Source organism: Sebastes fasciatus, chromosome 10 (assembly GCF_043250625.1).
Source record: "Sebastes fasciatus isolate fSebFas1 chromosome 10, fSebFas1.pri, whole genome shotgun sequence".
Classification (NCBI taxonomy): domain Eukaryota; kingdom Metazoa; phylum Chordata; class Actinopteri; order Perciformes; family Sebastidae; genus Sebastes; species Sebastes fasciatus.
In genome coordinates, this window is record NC_133804.1 from 10,088,261 (window position 1) to 10,109,120 (window position 20,860).

General features: G+C 41.6%; 1 protein-coding gene across 2 annotated transcripts in view; it reads right to left on the bottom strand.

The window, feature by feature from the left end:
- tenm1 (teneurin transmembrane protein 1) overlaps positions 1-20,860 on the bottom strand; it is a 213,779-nt gene that overhangs the window by 42,258 nt on the left and 150,661 nt on the right. For both annotated transcript variants that reach the window (XM_074648019.1, XM_074648020.1), the window contains 3 exons: positions 19,703-19,955; positions 18,910-18,930; positions 11,982-12,214 (listed from right to left, as the gene is read on the bottom strand). In XM_074648019.1, the coding sequence (XP_074504120.1) occupies positions 11,982-12,214; positions 18,910-18,930; positions 19,703-19,955 (507 nt within the window). The remainder of the gene's footprint in view (positions 1-11,981; positions 12,215-18,909; positions 18,931-19,702; positions 19,956-20,860) is intronic.

A 20,860-nucleotide genomic window follows, 5' to 3' on the forward strand; every position in this document is an offset into this window, starting at 1 on the left:
TATGGGCCCAATGGAAGATCGCTGGATGATCCGGTTACTTTATCATTCGACAGATGTGCCATTTTGGCTTCATGCACCACTGAGCAACTCTCATAGGAATGAACGGACGCCCGCCGCCAATGCTGTATCCAGTTCTCTTTATACATCCATGGACCCGCCCTATGGTTTGATACACAGAACCATGTGAGAAGCCGTCATTGGAAACTGTTTGGAAAGGGCGGGGACTTTCAAAAAAATACTTTGCAGGTGACTGGATGAACCATCTGTCAATCAAACTCTTGCCGAAGCCAGTCGGCCCATCGAGAAAAGCCTTCAGAAATACTCTCAAATTCTGATATAACTGATGCTATTACAGCATCTACGCTAAGCTCTTCAGGAACCGCCATTGTTATTTAGAACAGTCGCCTCTTCGTGTCGCCTCACACTATGGTCTCATCGGGTCTCACACACCTAAGCCACGCCCGTAGCCGCCACTAGCTGGCCTGTGTTCTGGCTTGCTGCACAATCGCATTATTTTAAAGCTGACAAGATAGATTGTCGTGTGATATGTGATCCCACGATTCTTGCGTAATCTTGTGACATTTCGAGAATCCAGCTGCCGTGCAAGATAATGAAAGGCAGACAGATATCACAAACTCCAGCGTTTCATGACAATATCTTAATTACATGCTAAAAAATTATAATTTTATGACTGACATTAGTATCATTCAAGAACATCAGAACATTCACAAACCTACTTATACAGTAGTATGACTTGCGGTATTCTACAGAGTACTGTATGTACTGTAGAGCATGTGACATTTTCATCAATCTTATACTGTAGATTACATCACACGTTTGAGACCATGCAACAGGGAAATTTCATGAAAACGTGTACTCTAAAGTGAGTGTAAAGTTAGTATTTTCTACCAAAACTGACTTCCTCATGTGTGACAAAGCAATACAGTTGCATATCGATTTATTATTGTAGCGAGTGAATAGTTTAAGATTCTTGCAGTTGTGTCAGGAACACTTGCATCACATACTGCAGACTGTTTGGCTGTGACAGCAGTAAATATGCAAACAGGACATCGGCCATATCTCTGCAATTCTTCCTCCATTCATGTCAAAATGTCTCTCCGTGCTGAGCAGGTCCTCGGTGAACCTGTGTGCTCTGTGCTTTGCTTGATGCTCTTTTCCCCGGCCCTCTGGATTTGCCGCTGGCAGTTATATTCTCAGCATTAGTTTTTGGAAAAAATGGCAGGAATTCTTATTGTGTCTGCTCGGTGATGCATGTCTGTTGCACAAACCGTCGCCGATATTCTAATTATCATGGATGCTGCAGCGAGAAAACAAGCTGTGGTAGAAATAGCATGACCCAATGGCGTCTCTCTGATTTGCATTATCATGGAGTATGCTGCTGTTTGCCTTGCTGTGTGATTAATTCATGTGTGTATCATTAATGCAGGAATGTCCAGGGGCAAAGACAAAAGCTCGGTCAATGTGAAATGAAACACAGGAGCGGGCTGCTAAAAAAATTGCGAGCACATAATGCGCACGCACGCACGCACACACAAAACTGAATCTTGGAGCCGAAAAACACAGTGTGACTTATCTGATGCCCTTGTTTTGCGAAGCAGTGCTCTGTTTAAACCAACAGAAACAATGATAGTTGACCCTCTGAGAGGGAAGGCAGCCACAGGGCCAGTTTAATATGCAGATAAGGTGTGGGACTGCTGCACGCTGCAGGATTTAGATTCAAAACACTGACTTCTCTCTCTCTCTCTTTATCCATTTCATTCACTTGTTCTCTCTTTCCCTCCATTCTCTATTTTTCTCTATGAATTTCATATTATTTTTTATTCTCTGTTTCACTCTCTTACTGAGCTCCCTATTTTTTCTCTATTAATTTAATCCGCTCTCCCTCTCTCTTTCTCTATTTTGTGAGACGCAACAATCACTCTGCACTAAATGCTATGGGAGCCAGAGGTAAAATAACAATGGCATATTCATTCCAAAGTTATAACAGAGCAGCTGGCACAGAGGCTACACAGCCCTAGGAGATCCTCTAACTTCACTTCTGCAGCCAGCAAATACAGTTTTGGAAGTGGCAGATTCCAGAAAAGTGAAACGCAGGCTGCAGTGATTAGAGCTGTGCGATTGCAGGACACCACTGCTGGAGCAGAAGCAGGGGGACTGGTGTTTGCCGAGTTAATGGTTCGAGTATGGGCTTGCTGACAGCATCGAATGCTTGATTCACACTGATGAAACAAACTGGGAAACGCTCCTATGCACACAGCTGTGTTTTCAGCCATTTCTGTAAATGAGGCTGGCGCCCAAATGTGTGAAGATATTCATTCGCCTAAGCTGCTTATATGTCAACCTCCAGCCAAGGCAGATACTGTACAGCATGAAGCCCGCTGGCTGTCGTGGTCTGAGGTTGGTGGCCAAGCAGCGCAGTGCCATGTGAAGCGTATTTACCCCTGGCTGTGGCTTCTTTTTTTTACACTCTCCTCGCTGTTCTACATGCTAATAACCGCGACCAGTTTAAACCCCGACTGCTTCATTCGGCACCCCCGGCCCCCGCTATCTCGACTCTGATGGCGTTGCCTCGCAGCTGTGGGGCTGAGTGAGATGGGGACAAATGTGTTGTGTCTGTGTGCGGAATAGAGAGACACGGAGAAAGAGACAGAAAGAAAGAAAGCAGAGGAGGAGAGAAAAGAAGCGAGCGAGAGGGGCCGACGGGGCAAGAGGGAGAAATGTGGTGGCAGCATGTCAGCTTCTGATAAGGGCATTATTCTGCCCCCTGTGGGTCGGAGTGAGAGACTGACACTGCAAGCTCTCACTCTACCCTGTGTGTGCACACACACACACACACATACACATACGTGCACACACACTTCTCGCTCTGGATATCAGCTTTGCTGTCTGGGACTAGTCAACAAATAAACAGATAAGACCTGCACATGGCAAACAACAACTAAACTCTCAATCACTGGAGTCACTCGCTGAACTCCTCTGTCCAAACATACACATCAAACTGTTGTTTTTACATAAACACAATTATTATTTACCAAATGTGTGTGAAGAAAAAAACAACCTTCATGTTGTGCACAAAAGGAGTCCAGAGATGCGAGCCAAGGCTGTTGGGTCCTGTGGGAGCGACGCCTCTTTCATGTCAGACATGGGATCCATCCTAAATGGAGCGAGGCCTTTTTATTTACCGAGCTAATTGACTGCAGTAGCGCATGTGGAGCCAACTCTAAACAATGCCCCAGATCTTGTATTCATAAGTGAGTGTTTGAAGGACACAAGATAATCCCCGCAGTTTACGCTAGGGAGGGACTAGAAACTCGGGCAACAGCAGCGTTCTGCAACATTGTTGGCTAAATTAAAATTATGGATTACTATTTAACAACTGTTTGCCGTGTTGTAACAATATTATGCGTCACAGCAGGACTACTGAGGCTATGTCAACACCGGGGCACGAGGATGATTCATCGAGGAAGGAAGAAAGGAAAGGAAACGAGATGGAGGAAAAGAAGGAAGGCTCTAATTTGGAGCGAGGAGCTCACCAGACGACATGAGACAAGATCAATGCCGGAGAATCACAGAGCCTCAGCTTCAAAAAAAAAAAAAAAAAGTAATGGACAGATATTTCTCTGTGAAGTCTACCACTCATTACCATTGGTAAGAGGGTGCGGGGAGGAGGAGGAGTGTGGGCTGTGGCAGATGGATGACAGGGAACCGTGGGACTCCAGGCAGAAATCTCCAGAGCCTTTATAAGAGCTGGTTAGTCGGAGCACAATGGCCAGGCTCTGTGAAGTGCAGTGAGTCAAAGAGTATAAAATACCTGACCGTGTGTGAACAGGAGGAGTCTTGGGACAGAATATTCTATTACTGTACAAAGACAGGGATACAGCGTGTTCTAAGGTAGAAAGGGGCACGCACACTGAGAATAACAGTCTTCAGATCATCTGTCAGATTGTAGCAGGAAATCAGCTCCAATCATGTTTTTCTCTTATCTTTCTCTTTTGCTTTTTCATCATCTTTTTTCCCTCTTCTATCAGTTTGAACTCGGGAAGTTAGGGCTAATAAAAAGTTCTGCTATGGAATTTGGAGCTACTTTGTGTTTCTAACCAGCGGCATTTGAAAAATGGAGACACTCCTGCATTACATTTGTTTACCGCGCTCCGTATCGACTGGCTGTCTGCCTCCAACGTCAGATTGCATTGCACGCACAAGCTGAGTGTGACTGACAGAAGAGGCCACGCAGGACTGTGGGCGCAGCCTGAGTGACAGGCCCGCGGCTAAATCTCCCGTGCGACCTGGGGGACTGAGAGGTGGCCAGGTGTGTGGGTGTGATTGGTGAGGGCAGTAAACAGATTATTTCTTCTTCCTGGCTGCACATGCTTTTTGGGCCGGGGTAGCCCACACAAGCACAAACTAGTCCTCTTAAGGCCTTCACAGACTACAACATGTGATATCAGCTATATAATGACCTGATTCTACAGATGCTGGGTGGTGGAAACAAATAATAAGCAGAACAATCTGTCATGTTGACCTCTGTGTGACATGCTTTTTCATTGTTCACCTAGTGTGATAAGTTTTTTTTTAAGTTCTTTACACATTGGGGGCGTTATTTTTGTGTGATTAATTGCACGTCAATATGTTTTTTGGAAATGTTGTTTTTGTCATGAAATCATGCGGCAAAAAAGTCATTTTTTGGAATAAGGTCAGTTTTTTTAAACTTTCGCACTGCAAAATAAAATGCATCAACCAATCACGTTGTGCAGAATGGGTTGAGTTGTGCCTTTGTGTCGTTTACTCATCACTCCCCCGATGTGTAAAGGCCTTTAGACGCAAGATTGATTGCATCCATGGTGAGTTCAGTGACACGCAGCAATCAGAGCACTTTAAAATACAGCATTCCTTTTTATGTTTTCATTCAGTCTACGTGGTGGAAAGGTAGCTAAATTATTATTAATAACTCATACTATAACTCATTAGCAAATCTATGGACACCATCATGATGTTGATGAATGATAGATAATGTTGTTCCCTCCTCGACATTGTTCTCAAATCTTCCTCTTTTCCTTTTCTCTCATTCATATTCACGGTCATCTTTGCCAGGCATGTTTATATATACAGTATATTTATAGAATATTAGAAAACCAAAGGAAACATATCTCAGATGGAGTATAAGCATAAAACTACACAACTACAAATGTCGTAAAAAAAGCTTAAAATAAGAATATCCATTACAAAATATGTGAGACTGCAGCATAAATACAACAGTGTGTTCTTCTACTGTAACTGGGATACAGGAGACCAAACAAACAGAATGTCTTGTAAAGAATACGTACACATTATCAAATGTATTCTTTTTAATAATGTGCAAAATATGAAAATATGGGTATGTGTAGCACTAACTTGGCAAGGTATAAATGCAAAGTTGCAGTAGTAGTAGTAGTTTAATTGGTACAATCACTACTGCAGCAAGTCACAATAATTAGTGCAAGGTGCAAGTTTCATGTTCATTTGTCATTTCAACCATAACAAAGACAGCTGAAAAAAAGACATAATATAAATACAAAATTCACTAACAAAATAAATCACAGCTAAATTAAATTTTGTTCATCTCTCAACACTATAGCCATGTCGGTTTCAGTGTCCAAACTGTTGCACTATGTGTTGACACACTTGCTTTGGGTTCCAATACCCATACTACCACACTATTTAGTATGCCAGAAAAATATTTAGTATGTCCCAATACATAGTATGTCAAATGCAGTATGCCAAAAATACCAGGATCTCATACTACATCAGGTTGCATTTTGCGGTATGCAAGCCTGCATGCTTTTCTAGCTATTCAGACCCATAATCCTCTGTGCATCAGCTATATGAGTAAGAGGGTCAAAGGTCAAGCTGCAATGTTATGATTAAGTAGTATGTCCTGATTGTATACTGCTTGCAAAGTACGTACTTTGTAAGGGCAGCTGCAGCATGTACTAAATGGAAAAAGAAAAAGTATGCGATTTGGAATGTGGCCTTGGTGTCTACATTTTTTATAATGGACAAAGAAACCTCCCTAGCTCCAGCTTTCCTGTGGGTGACAATGCCTTACTGATGACAGAAGTCAGAAGAGACCAGAAGACTTGTTCCAGCTAACAGGCGGGGAAGAAGAAAGGAGCAGCACCAGCAGCGACGGCACATTGCTGGAATCCACTCCTGTCAGCTAATAACTAAGGGTATAATGATTAACCAATTTAAATCGACACTCCGGGCTTAATGTCTCAAATATGTGTCCATTAATTCAAATAGCTTGAACTGGGCTAAAGCTAGGAGGGAATCAGAGCTGAATCTGCAGACTTCTCTGCATTAGAAAAGCTTAATATGACAGGCGTATTTTGGTTTAAGTTTAACGCCTACAAGTGCCATTTTCTCCTGTAAGTCAAGGGAAGCCACTTACAGCTTACCCTATTAGTCAGGCTATTATTGTCATGTTAATACAAAGATCAAATAATTTCCCTCGTCATATACAACGTAATGTATTCCTGAATTTTTATCTTGTGGCCAGCTTTTACTCATTTGTTACAGACAATTTCCTCAAACTACAGAAACATCCTCCCTCTGGATTGCAACGGTGCAACAGCAGACATTTCTATTTCACATGTCATAATAGGAAAAGCACAGTTTTATTTAATAACATTAATGATAGCTGCATTCCACTGAAGAGTTCCTGGTATTGTGCATGCTGGCTCATAGAATTAGATATATTGATACCGCATTGGCCGCTTTAGCCCGTTGCTGCGATACGTCAGAGTCGCCGCCATATTGGGGAGGTCATGACGTCCCATCTGGATAAAAAGCACTATAGCGTTTTCATTTCTCAACCGATTTCAATGAGTCATTTTTATACTCAGGGATTTATGATCTATGAGGAGTAGAAAAGTTTTGTCTCCAGTTACTTAAAATCTTGATACTAAGCTATAATCACTGCTAGACGCTCAAAAGAGTGTATCAACGTTAGCTAAGCTTAACGTTACATGAACTGAATTACTTACGTGGTGGAAAATAATTCTGAGAGTTAATGTTATTGTTCCAAAACCCAAGACTTCAGCTATATGAGATATTAGACGCATATCGTAAATTTCAAGTTCTAAACACAATATTGTTTGAGACATAAAGAGCTATAAGCTAGCATTAGCTTTGGTCGAGGCTTAGCTAACAATAACAAACCCTAGTTAGCTCTTATTTGATGACCTATGGAAGCAAATGTTTTGTAAAGATGTAACTTAAAGTGTAATGTGAAATATTCTTTTATGTGTTATGAGAGTACGACTTTTTAATACCATTTCAACAGACAGATCGGCCTGTGATCCATGAACCAGAAGCAGTGACGTAACATTACTGGATCGTTTTTCACCAAAAGTTCTTTTGTGTGGGGGGAATCTAACCTACAGGACCCCCACGTAGATTATAAATGCTTGAAATTAAAAAGGACTCTTTGAAATCGGTTGAGAAATATAAACGTTATAGTGCTTTGTAATCTAGAAAAACGGTGGCTCCCCGACGTCGATGGCAACGTTGACATACGATCCAAAGGCCAATGCGTTATCTACGTATATATATATATATATATATATATATATATATATATATATATATATATATATATATATATATATATGTGCTGACTCACCTGAATAGCTTACTGGGACACATAATGGGACTGAGCCATTATTAAAGTCATCAATTTCACCTGTGCTTTTCCTACTATGACAAATCAAAGCTGTGAAAAAAGGTCCATCGTTGGTCATTTAGTGAGGCGAAGAAGTGTACCGAGCTGCTGCTGCACAGGCATTTATGCTTGTTAAAGCCAGGTGAAGTTGGCAGGACTGTGTGGGTGTGTACAGACCGCTTGACTGACATCTCCCCGACTCTCCCGCTAGCTGTTTTGCATCGCCTATGGGGAACAAATTACACCCTTAATGGTGTACAGTATGGAGGTTGCTGGCCTTGAGTAATTCCCAGCACAGCTCCGTCCACCTTCAACCTGATGTCAGGTTCACATCATATGGGATGGATGGTTGTAATGGGAAACATTGCCATGTTTACGACTTGGCTGTGCGAGACTGAACTGACAAAGTAGCATTATATTCATTGAATTTCAAACACTTTGAATGACAGGCGCGATATGAGGCGTCCATGTTTGTTCGGGTTGCAGGCACTTCCGTATTATTAAGTGCCATGACTGATATATCAGAAAAAGAAAAAAAGTACATTGTAATTACGCAGGAAAAGGTATGATGGCCAGGCGGAGAAGTGTTCATTAGTGAGTCTGTTGCAGTTCTTCACTCTATTCATCATTGAAAAATGCTTTTCCGCAGCAATATGTTGAAGCAAACAAGGTGAGGATGCGGAGGGCTATCTTCTGCAGTCCACAAAGTGACAGGGTCACAGTGAGCCTCCTGCAGAAACGTGTTTTCTCTGAACTCAATCAACTCAGTTTGCAGAGCAGCCGTATTGACCCAGGGGCAGATTCTCTGTCCTTCAATCGAGAACTCAGTGACATTTCTGACAAGAAATGGGTTTCCAATGCACAGCAGAACTTGTTTTCCCAAGCTCAAGTCCTCAAAGCTGGTTTGGAAATTTTCAATCAGCTTCTCGAGGAACTGAGGTGATTTTTTACCTCGGGTTTGTTCAAAAAAGCTTTGGAAAGTGCAGCATGCCCTCCTGTATGTCAAGTTTAAACACCTCCAGCTTCCTCTGAAAAGCGCACACCACAGACACGGGGTCACAGTGTTGTTTCTACCCTGAAGCTTGACATTAAAGTCAGTGAGGTGGGATGTTATATCCGGCAGAAATGCAACAGCTTCCATTTTTGCAGGACACAAATTTTGGCTTTTTCATTTTTTTAGGTTTGAAGCTCCGTGCGCTCCGGTACTCTGCCTCTGCTGAGCCACCTGACATTGTTGTGGAGGAGCAAATCATCAAAAGTTGCAGCGACCTCTGTCAGAAATGTGTCTCATCGCGGTTGTGAGTGCGTTTCACCCACACTAGCGCACAGAAACAGGATGGATTATGCAGTGATATATCAGACCGAGGCGGCGAGTTTCTGAGTGTTGCACCCCTCTCTGTCCCTGTCATGGAAGGTGCTCCATCCATGCTGATTCATCCATGGCAAGTGAGATGAATTGTTCCTGTTTTATGCCATCACAAAGTTGCTGGAGCAAATCTTCAGCAAGAGTCTCTGTTCGTCATCTTGGTGCAGAGAGAAACCTGAGAGCGGTATATGATTTATTTTCTCCTTCATTTCATCCTTTTGCTTTGCTTCTAGTGTCACTCAGCACTCATACACTCTTTTTATTAGTTCAGCGTCCAAAAAGGGCTTCTTTTGTTTGCCTAGGACTCTTGCTACTCTCAGTGAAGCCTCAATTGTCCGCTCTTGCTGTGTCATTGATTTTTACAATTATTCTGCTATGGGCTTGATGTGAAAACTTCTGTGATCTGGAGATAGTGTTTGATAGTGATTGGTGTCGTAGTGCTGTTTTACATTACCACCCTTCACTATGGCGACTGTTTCATTGCAAATAAAGCACTCTGGTGTTGTGCATTCCTTGGGCGAAACAAACTTGTATTACTCAGACCTCTCATGCTTAAACGCATGCTTCTCACTGTCAACCTTTCTTTTTTTGTATCTGCTAGTTTGCCATTTTTCCTTTTTCAACTTGAGCTCCTACATCTGATCTGACAACAGCCTCCACTAACTGTGGCGACTAACAGGCGGCTGAATGATGACAGGTGAGGTGACGTGATAGCGATGTGTCGCTCGAAAGTGGTCCAGATCGGTTTGCTGAAAAATTGTTGCCCCGGAATAAATTGCATTTCTGTCTGGAACTGGACCAGAGTCTGCTCTATTGAGTTTGTATGCAACAGACCTCATTTTGACTTGTTATAACAAGAATAGCACAGGTGCAACTAATAACATTCGTAATGGCCTCATTCCATTGAAGTGTCCCAGTAAGCCATGACAGTGAGCCAGCATGCACAACACCAGGGTCCTGAAACTGGAACACCAGAATGGACTGCTGCCATGATTACTAGTTTTAATAGTCACACCTGTGTTCTCCCTGCTGTGACGCGGCACAATGTCTGCTGTGGAAAGTCTAGCATTATTTTAGCACACAAAGGCAGACAATATACTTTTTTATAAAGACAACATTTTGTTACAATAGGAGTAGAATGGACAGTTGCCATTGTGACCATTGTAGTGGGCTAAATTCCGTATAAACTAAACCGACTTATGGCAAAATCGTGGGCTTGTCGCGGCGTAGGAAAGAAAATAACTATCGCCAGATAAGTAACAACTTTGTCTGGCTCATTTTCTGTAACCAGTGTAGCCTTAAAGCATGGATGAATTAGTATCTAAGCGGACAGCTGGCTAGTTAGCTAGCTTGCTGATTCCGCCATGCTTTGATACCACACTGGTTACAGAAAATGAGCCAGACAGCGGACTGGTGGCCAGCGGCTGCGCTTGGTCTTTCGGTCCCTCCCCCTCACTCCCCGCCAATTTTCAGCAAGCTAACGATGAGATGCAACCACACTCTACGGCCCCACTGACGCATGTTCTGTTGTCAACATAACAACTAAAAACAATCACCATTTTCTTTTGTACTAGTGAAATGACCACGGAAAACAGTTCTATGTCTGTTCTACTCCAATACTGCAGTATTTCTATGAGTATTTACCTTTGATAATCAATGATAATCACTACAACTGGATGACTGAAGAATAGAAACATTAGTGTTGCCTGGTTAAATCGTTTGATATTCCAAAAAATGCTGATGGCGGGGCTCAACCAGCGTGAATCCATCAATCCGTCCTAGCTGGTGTCAACAGTAGAGGCTGCTGGTGGGGATGTGTGGAGTGTTTTTGTGGCAGAACACAGTAGGGGCCTCGAACCAATTAAGCCTCATTTTAATGCCACAGCATATCTGAATATTTGAGGGCTCACAGTGAAAGCGCTATTTTACAAATTATACGAGAACCAAAGCTTTAAATGATTGTCTCTACAGTCAAAACATAACGCAGGAATCGGTCATAACATTAATACTTGTGAAGGGATTACGCCTCAGAAAACTGATATTCTATATAAACATATTTGCGTTTTAAAGGCGAGAGAAAGTCGGCACTATAATTTAGAGAATAAATCTAATCACAGTGGAGTTGTACTGTAATTATCTTTTGTCTGGCAAAATAGAACATTAGTTCACTGTGCCGGTTATCCAACAATTAATAATTTATACATAATTCGAAATGTGAGGAGTCAGACCAGAGTAAAAGAAAATTTCTGAACAAGGGCAAGAATCAAGTAGGTTTATAAAACAGCAAACACCCACAGGAAGGACATGATGCAGGAGGAATTTATAGATGCGGATATATTATCTAGGATTATACATGTTGTAATGCAACCAACTTGGATTGACGGATGTGCTAACGAAATCCAACATAAAATGTGATCAACATATTGTCATGTGAAATAAATAAATAAATCATCCTTCAAATACTATACTTCCAGGAGAAAGATAGATCCAAGGTTATCAAAATTACTATTTATGAGACTGTGATAGCAGTGTCTGTGTGTCCCATGACGATCTCAATGCTGATTCTGAATGTATTGCACTCTGACAAGTATGAAATGGTGAAATACAAGCAGACTACCTGATTTTGTATTTTAATGAAATCAGGAAAATAATAAATTATTCAAAATGTCAGTGTGATGAGCTGCTTCAATACAGGAGTATTGACCTTCAGAGAACCAGTCATCGCCTCGTCCTCAAGCTACCAAATATGACTGAATACTGATCTGTGAGTACCGATCACAAATATATAAGCCTGGAGGGATGATAAATGTGATTCATGCTCGTAGTGTGTAGTAACTGTGAGCTGACTGAGAAAGTGACCTCTTTAGATTAGCCGTGTCAATATTCTCCTACCTCGAGGGTTGTTGAGTGCAGCTTCTGCGGCCTTCCTGCCCTCTCCGCAGTGGCTCTGGTCAAATGGTAGACACTGCTCCCCCGTTCCGGCCACTACCTCCAGGTTACGAGATGGATCTTTTGGCTGGCCGAGGTTCCTCACTCGGTACACTCTGCGGCTGCTGGTGTCAGACACGTAAAGAACCTCCCCCATTGGATCCATGGCCAGGTAGTACTTATGAGCAGGGCTGGTGCTAGTGAGAGAAAGTGTACACAGTTAATAAAGTTAGAAAGCAAAGACAGTTTAGATGGTACAGGTACATTTTCTAAAGAGCATTTAGTTTGGATTTTAGGAAATGTTTATTGTGTTTTAACTTGCAAAGTGACACAAACAGTGAGACTAGCCTAGTTTAGGAAATTCTAATATTACCCAGCATTCATGACTAGACACCACCATCAATTGAAGTAAAGGTATTTAGAGGCAATCGGGTCATCCCAGTGAAGAGCAGAGACTCCTGGAGTAAACTTGTGCCTGTGCTGGAACAACAAGACTAATGTCTTCCAATTTAAATAGCACAGATGCCCACAGCAATAATCTCATTCTTGAGATTTTTGTATCAGCACGTTTATTAAGAAACAAGACTCGGTCAAAACTGAGTACATGTCTGGACCGTGTATGGTCAGTCTGTGAATTTGTGGCTAAATTGTAACACAAATAGTCACTGGTCATATCTATAATGTTAAATCCAGCGGCACATGTCCACCAGGTCCGGCGAGGACACTAGGGGACGCGCTGCGCCACTCAACTGGCCGTTCAAGCGGTGACGTACCCTATCGTATGCTCGAATGCACCTGATTCCAAAATCTACTTCTGAAAACATTTTAAGTGAAAAATAGGCTATGCCACTGCTGAATCTCGTTTCATTTAAAAACTAGATTGCCTAATTTGACAGCTTGGTCCAAGTTTCGTGAGACGCTGGACGGGCTCATTTGCATAAAGGACTGTTCCCCGCCTTTTCATTTGGAAAGAGCAACAGCCAATGAGCCAACCAATCATCTAACTTCATCACTCAATCATTCAGTGACAGACTTTGCGGTTTGTAGGGCTGGCCCTCTGCAGTCCAGCCAAAAATGTTAATAGAGTTATAAATCCAAATATTGGTGATTGATATGTTCCTTGTATGTCACTGCTAATTAAGGAGGCTTTCACATCAGGGACCCCGACCCGGATCCGAGTACACTTGACCCCCAGAGTCCAGCTCGTTTGATTAGTGTGCAATGGGTAGAGCCGGCATAATTTCACATCAGACTCTGTGATATAATGGTTTATTTCGACCAAACCAGAGTTGATGATTGTTGGAAAGACTAATCAAGACGGTTTTGTTGACTTGCTTCAGTCAAGTTTGAATGAAGTGTTTTACGATGCTCTGCCACTAGAACAGCTGATCTCAACATAAACAAATATGGATAATGATGCAAGTGTACTCGTGTACAGAACAACTTTACTAATGTGAAAGCTGATTGGCGAGGGAGTGAAGAGGGGAGGCAATTGTACTCCACGGTACAAATCAATTGTACTTAATGTGAAAACACTCTAATAATTGCATGCAGCGAAGCAAACGCAAGCTAATCTCAACACACTTTCAAAATACTAAATTCAAACTACATGAAAACAAGAATATATTTGTTACATTCTGTGCCAGTAGGGAAATCACCGCCAAAACAACTGTAAACCGTCCTTTACACAAGGAGAAATAACCTTGTTAAAGAAAGAAAATGGTGCCCAGGATAAAGCTCTTGCGAATGTTCTATGCCTTTTCTACATCACTCTTTGATCTATAGAATACAGTATATACTGCACAAACCCGATGACAGTTTTTCAGGAATGCATGTCAAGGTGAGCATTAAGTGGTTCCTTCTTTTATGATGGCTCGCTCATTTTTTCTTTATTTGATGAGGAAATATAGGAGACTTGACGTCAGAGCCTCTCGGTTCAGGGTTTAGTGTGTGCCGCTGTATAATGCTCCCCTATAGTATACAGAGAGATGCAACTGCTTACAATAATGCCTGGAAAATGTTTTTGGGGAAGGGAAGATTTTTTTTAGCTAGTCACTTGTTCGTGAGCATAAATGTGCCTGCTCACATGTCAGGCAGCGATAAGGACCCTTATGTATAAATGTATGTGCAGAGTGGGTAAGGTACAGAACAGCATAATTGATGCATTCGTGAATCCTTCTAAAAAAGGAGCATCCTTATACAATATTTCTGTGATATGATATCTCTCTTGCAACAGTCTAGAGGCGCATATTGAGAATGGCTTATGCTCATAAGTTGTGTGTGTTTTTGATTTTCATGTTAACTATATTATATGCAATAGTTGTAAAATGTCGTCCCTAATGCTTAATTTGATGTTTTACTACTATGGCACACGGTCCAGAATGATAATAAGCAAGCTAAACTGAGAGAGCAACAGGAAAGCAGGAGAGACAATAACAGGGAGTGGGGATAACATGCAACAAAGGTCCAGACCAAAATTAAACCCAGAACATTCATATAGCTAAATTTGGCCTACGCCAAATGAGCCATGTGGACACATAATTGTCTATTGTTCTAGCTGGTATTGTTAGTTTATGAGGTAAGAGTGGACAAAAGACTGAAAGTTTATTCAGCGTGAGGCTCAACAATACAGTATGTTGTGTGGAGGAAAGAGTATGGAATGATGTACTTTTCATACTGTTTTAATAAAACTGTCTTTTGTCCTGAGTGTAAGCCCGAGGCTTTAAATAGCACACTGTACCGACTTCATTTACCCTTATGTTGACTGTGAGCTGTATACTACTGTACTCTGTGTAGGAGGAGAGCCAACACTGTGGGCATGTGGCCATGCAGAGTTGACTCGCTTCTGTTCTGTACATATATTCTGCAGTTAAACCTTTGATATTGTCAGGTTATTGTGATGCATTATTGAGACTTGAACACAGTGTTCGCATAAAAAAATGGGAGCGAGAATTTGCACTTTGTAGCATTGTAACAAATCTAGATCCAAGCAATTACTTTGTAGCGTGAAATGGAATGTCAGCCGGGTCTGGTCAAAGGCTTCCTGCCAATTAAACCTGAAGACACCATGTAAAGGCGCTTTTTAAATGATTTTTTCAATTGAAAAAAGGGATATAATAATGTCAAGAAAAATATCTCCAATGTCATGCTTCTGCAGTCTTCCTCATTTGGAACATCTGCACTTTTTACTGGCATTTGTTATTGTTACTTAAACCTGCAGTAGGCAGAAAGATTTTGGCATCATTCGGCAAAAATTCCATAATAACCTGGTGCTTGGTATTTCCTCAACTGATCTCAACATGGTGGCCGGGTCACAAACTTTCTCATTTTACAGCTAAACAGTACACTACAAGATGTTTCTGACAACATTTGAGGCGAGAAATAGGCATTACAGTAACAGAATATTAATTCATATTTGATCAGCGCTGCCTAGTTTGACCATTTGATCGGAGTTTGCGAGTGATTGACAGCTGCTCAGAGACGGCAAGGCTCCATCTCAGCTCTGATTGGTTGTTTACCTCTGGTCTGTGAAATCTTGCAGATGCCATTAGGAGCACCGGACGACACCGGAGGATTACCTGTCTCACGCACTACTGTCAGGATATAGCGACTGTTTTATAAAAATACCTTTTTTCAAATCATATTTGCTCCAATTCTACCTACTGCTGCTTTAACATTTTCTCACAGGTTATAAATTGGTTCTTATAATTTTCTGTTTGCTTTGGACAGCTGTTCACTGTAAGGCTATTCTGCCCCCACTAACCCATACTCTCATAAAGAAAACACTCACTTCCGATATTAGCCTGAACCTTCTCCCAACCATGGGAAAAAGAAAACACTGCAACATAGGCAAGGCTGCTGTCAGTCATCTAGTCCATTAAGTGCATAACTGTTTACAGAGCTCTGCACTGAACTGCACATACATAATTTAAACTTGATCCTAAGAGAGTAACTAACAGAGTTTCAAAGTGTGCCACTGCTCCGCGCAGCATATCATATTTGCTGGGCCTCTTGAAGCTACCACAAGCATTGCACGGTGCATATGACTGATTGTAAATCACCTCACCTGTCTTTTTCTCAATTAGATGCTCGCAGCCACGAACACATTCATCCAGTGGAAGGGAAATGAACAACAACAATAACAACCACAGCACAAACAATCCTTCCTTGTTCCCTCCACACAAAATAACAAAACAATGATCAGAGTTGAGAGACATTGTGATGTAGCTGTTTCTGACTGTCTCCCTGAATCGACCGTCTGGGCTCTCAGATAATATTCTGGAGGACTTCCTCCCCTATTTGTTTTACTCCTCGCTCAAACTCTTTAAGGGGAAGACTAGAGAATGGTTTTATGGTGAGTACATCCCATATTGTCTCCCTTCGGAGAACACCTTGTTTTGAAGCCCCGCTGGCTGATAGGCACTTTGCTGGGAAGAATGTGGAGTGAAAAGCTTTGAAAGCTGAATATGGATGAATAATTAATGCATTTGACTTGGGAGAACAATAGTATAGAATAAAAGAGAAACACTAACATGCTGCTAACAGTAAAAAGCTGCTGCGGAGAAAAAGGAGGAAGCCGGAACTAAAGGAGAAACCTCCAGGGTGAGGAAAGGGCATACAAAGTGCCTTCGGAAGAATCCAGTTCCTATAGGCTTAAACCTGTGGTTTCCAACCTAACCTAATCTGACGTACCCCCACAGCTCTGTCGGATTAACTGAGCCCCTTCATTGACACCAGCTGTCTTGTCCCAGGTGTGTTCAATGAATAGATTATATAGAGGTTGGAAAGATACAAAAAAATCTTCATGCAGTTGAATGATTTCACTTGGAGTGGCAGAAGCTAGGTGTTTCAGCCATTTAGTAATTACTTTAAAGGGGAACACCACCTACATTAAGAAATCTAATATGTTATTTCCATGGCCAACGAAAGTTCAATCAATATTTGTGAACATGAGCTACTCTCTCTCAAAGCCAGAAACCAGAGACTTAAGTCTCAAACTTGTGATGTCATAGGGTATAAAGTGTGAAGCTGCTCCATAGACAATGTATGGAAGACGGATTTTGTGGACCCACAGAATGCTTGTTTTCTTTTTTATACCCAAATGAGCTTTATTCTATTGTAGTGTTGTCAGTTGTGAAACAGAAAATGTTCCCATATACTCAGATCATTCCCCTGGGTACTCTCAGTGTCATCTAGAACATCTCTCCCATTCATTGTCTACGGAGCAGCTCCACACTTTATACCCTATGACATCACAAATTTGAGTTTTAGCACTCTAATTTTTGGATTTGGGAGAGAGTTGTTCATGTTTACTAATATTTTTTGGACTGTCTTAGACCATAGGAATAATATGTGTGAATTTTCAAAATGGCTGTAGTTCCCCTTTAAGTTAGTTATTTTCAACTGTTTTATTTGGAGCTTTTCAACTATTATCCATTACTTTTAGTTAACTATTTCAACTGTTTTCCATAACTATTAACTATTACATTCAGCTATCTATTTTAATCATGCATCCATTAGCCTACTTTTAGCTAACTATTTCAACTGTTATCTATTACATTTAACTATCTATTTCAACCATGCATCCAAACCTTTAGCAAACTGTTTCAGCTGTTTATCCATTCGGCTACTTTTAGTTATCTCGGCCATTTATAAATTACTTTTAGCTATTTCAGCTGTGTATCTATTACATTTAGCTATCCATTTTAATCAAGTATCCATTACTTTCAGCTAGCTGTTTCAGCTGTTTATCTTACATTTAACTATCTATTTTAATCATGTATCCAAACTTTTAGCTAATTGTTTCAACCGTCTATCCATTCGGCTACTTTTAGCTTTCTCGGACATTTTTAAATTACTTTTTTAGCTATATCAACTGTGCATCTATTACATTTAGCTATCTATTTTCATCCTGTATCCATTACCTTTAGCTAGCTGTTTAAGCTTTTCCTTGCACGCTCACTAATTGGGTGTTATAGTTGACTCTGTCTGGCTATATTTTTTCAAGCTTGATTTCCATTTCATCTAAATTAGTTGAGGTGCTTCACAATCTTTGCCCACGGAAAAAACTGCTGAGGTATCCCCTGAGGTACAACTACCACTGGTTGGGAATCACTGGTTTAGGCTATGCAGAAGAAATTTATCACGGTTTGTGCATCACAGGCACATTTACATTTTCCACACTAGCAGACATGTGTACACACCCACTCGTACAGTACAACCACAAACACACAGGCAGGTTATCCTTTTTGCATGGTTGGAAACTTTGGCATGCTGGAGATATGGCATCTTGAAAAATCCTCTCTCGGATAAACCCCCTCTGTCTCTCTCACAAAACACCCACGAGCACACACACAATCGGCGTGATATAACCCCTGATAGTGGCGCACATACACATACGCACACAGGCCCTATAACATCTGTCTAATCTTCTGTCTAACATGGTGTATAGAGCTCACATCACCATCAAGGCTCGGGGCCAGGGACGATGTCGAGGCCATGCGCCGTGCGAGGCCTCGGGCTTTTAGCCTGGCTCGGAAAACGAGTGAATCGCTGCATCCTCCAAACAGACTTCCAGTAATCCTCTAAAAAACACGAAATCCTTGACATTTTGGCTGATTTCCAATTTACAAATTTAATATCGCCTAGTGAAATATAAATGGGGATTTGATAGATCTGACTGCAACCTGAGTATATGCAGATTTTGTGTGCGGTGTGTTTGTGGGAAGAGGGGAAAGTCAGGTCAATGCAATTATGAAATATGCAGCAAAGAAACCAAGATAAAGTGCTGTGGGGCATTTTGAAACATGTCTTTTCTCTCGACACGTTATTTTGGTGTATGTGTGTGTTTTGTGCAGGAATATAAAAGGAGGTGTTAATCACTAGTTCTCACCTGTGTCTGGTGTCCCGGTTCCTGATAATAAGCCATAAAGGAGTGTTTAAAAAGGAGAAAAGAGAAGGTAAAAAACAATCATTTATGATGCTAACGAGAGTCACTCAGAATTTCATAGGCTACAATGAGTCAATTTTATCCTCATAAAGTGAGATTAGGGTTGATTTAGACGGCTGTATTGTTTCACATTAAATATTAACCTAAACAGGAAGCTTTTTAGCATTTCCTCCCAGAGGACAGGGAAGTATCAAATACAGACACTATGAAACCTCCGTCTGAACCAGAAATATTAGTCAGAGATACAATAATAACAGAGAATGAGAGAGTAAAGTTACATAAGGAGAACACTTTACAGGACAAATGACTGTGCAATCCCATCGAGATCCTACGCTTGAGAAAATACAGAAATAGAGAATGTAGTGCCTGCAGCGCAGTAGGAGATATCATCGTCATAATCCACAGAAAAAAAATATATCTTTGTTCCACAAAGACTTTCAGCTTCTCTCACACCCTTAAGAGGTAGATTAGAGTCTGTGATGTCTGAATCTCACACACTCTGCGTTTGCATGAAGACAAACTTCAGAATGTATTCTGTTGAGATCAAACAGATCACAAGTGCAGATGCCAACCAGAGCTAATGCCATACTAACCCATATCAGACGAGCTAATTTTGTTCTAATTGTGCTCGACTCAATCCAGTGCTCAAAATCCCACTGCTTCCCACTGTGGGAGATCCCTATCGAGATCAGTCTACTCTTATCACATGCATACCCAACGGGATCATGACTCTCACTTGAGCTCCAGTATGGTTCTGGTGTATCCGTCGGGATGGACCCTGCGGATGAAGTTGAAGTCCCCCACGTAGAGGGAGCCGTCAGGGCCGCTGGCCAGCGCCACGGGAGCAAACAGCATCATGTCCCGGGCGGAGCCGGTGCAGCCTGGACCGCAGGGGACGCTCCGGTAGAAACCATTCCCCATCACGGTGCTGATGACGGGAGGCTGCTGGGAGAGGAACACGTTCTCCCCGTTGCCCTTGTGAAGGATTCCTGGGGAGGGAGGAATGAATACCGTAAACACATTTTCTCTATCAGCTTCTTGCTATGGGTGATGGGATCATACATGAACACAACAATTTCTTCCAGAGTTTCAACAGTTTTGGCTATGACAGATTTTCTGTATTTTTTTGTTTTGTCTGAGCTCCTCTCATTGGTCACTTACTTATTTGCACCAATCAGGATACAGCAGTATTTCAATCTAAATGTGCTGTGGTTGTTTTGCTGATCAAACCACACCCACACCACCCCAATGAAGCTGATTAGCTGAGCTTTTGAATATTGAACTCTTAATAAATAATAACTAGCAATGTTATTTTTTTCTAAACTACTTTGATCGTTGCACAGAGGGAAATACTCAAGATTTAAAAACATTTTTTCCCCCCCAAGGGCTTTAATAATATCAGTATTTATTTTGGTGGCAGTATGAGGTAATCAAGTCACCGGGGTCTCATTTATAAAACAATGTGTAGGTACTAAAAATGTATGTGCGCACAAAAGCTGAAAAATGGTGCACACCAAAAAAAATATCAGACTTATAAAACTGTGCGTAATGCACACACGTAGGCAATGTTCCCTTTATAAATCACAGTCCACCTGGAAATGTGTGCACATGGATCAGCCTCATATTACACCCTCTACACGCCCACATTCAGCCATAATTGATCAATGCAAAGCACCTCATGAATGTTTCTGCCTAGAAATGAGCCTGTTGATCAATGAATCTTTACGGTGAATTACAGCAACTACCGAGAGGAAGACCAAGAAATCTTTTTTTCTGACACAGAGATCGAGGTGCTTGTAGGCGAGGTGGTCCCTGAACACTTGTTCCCTCCTCGTTCTTTCCTTCCTCGCAGTGACAGCATACCCACCATGCAGCATGTCACGAGTGCCACCGC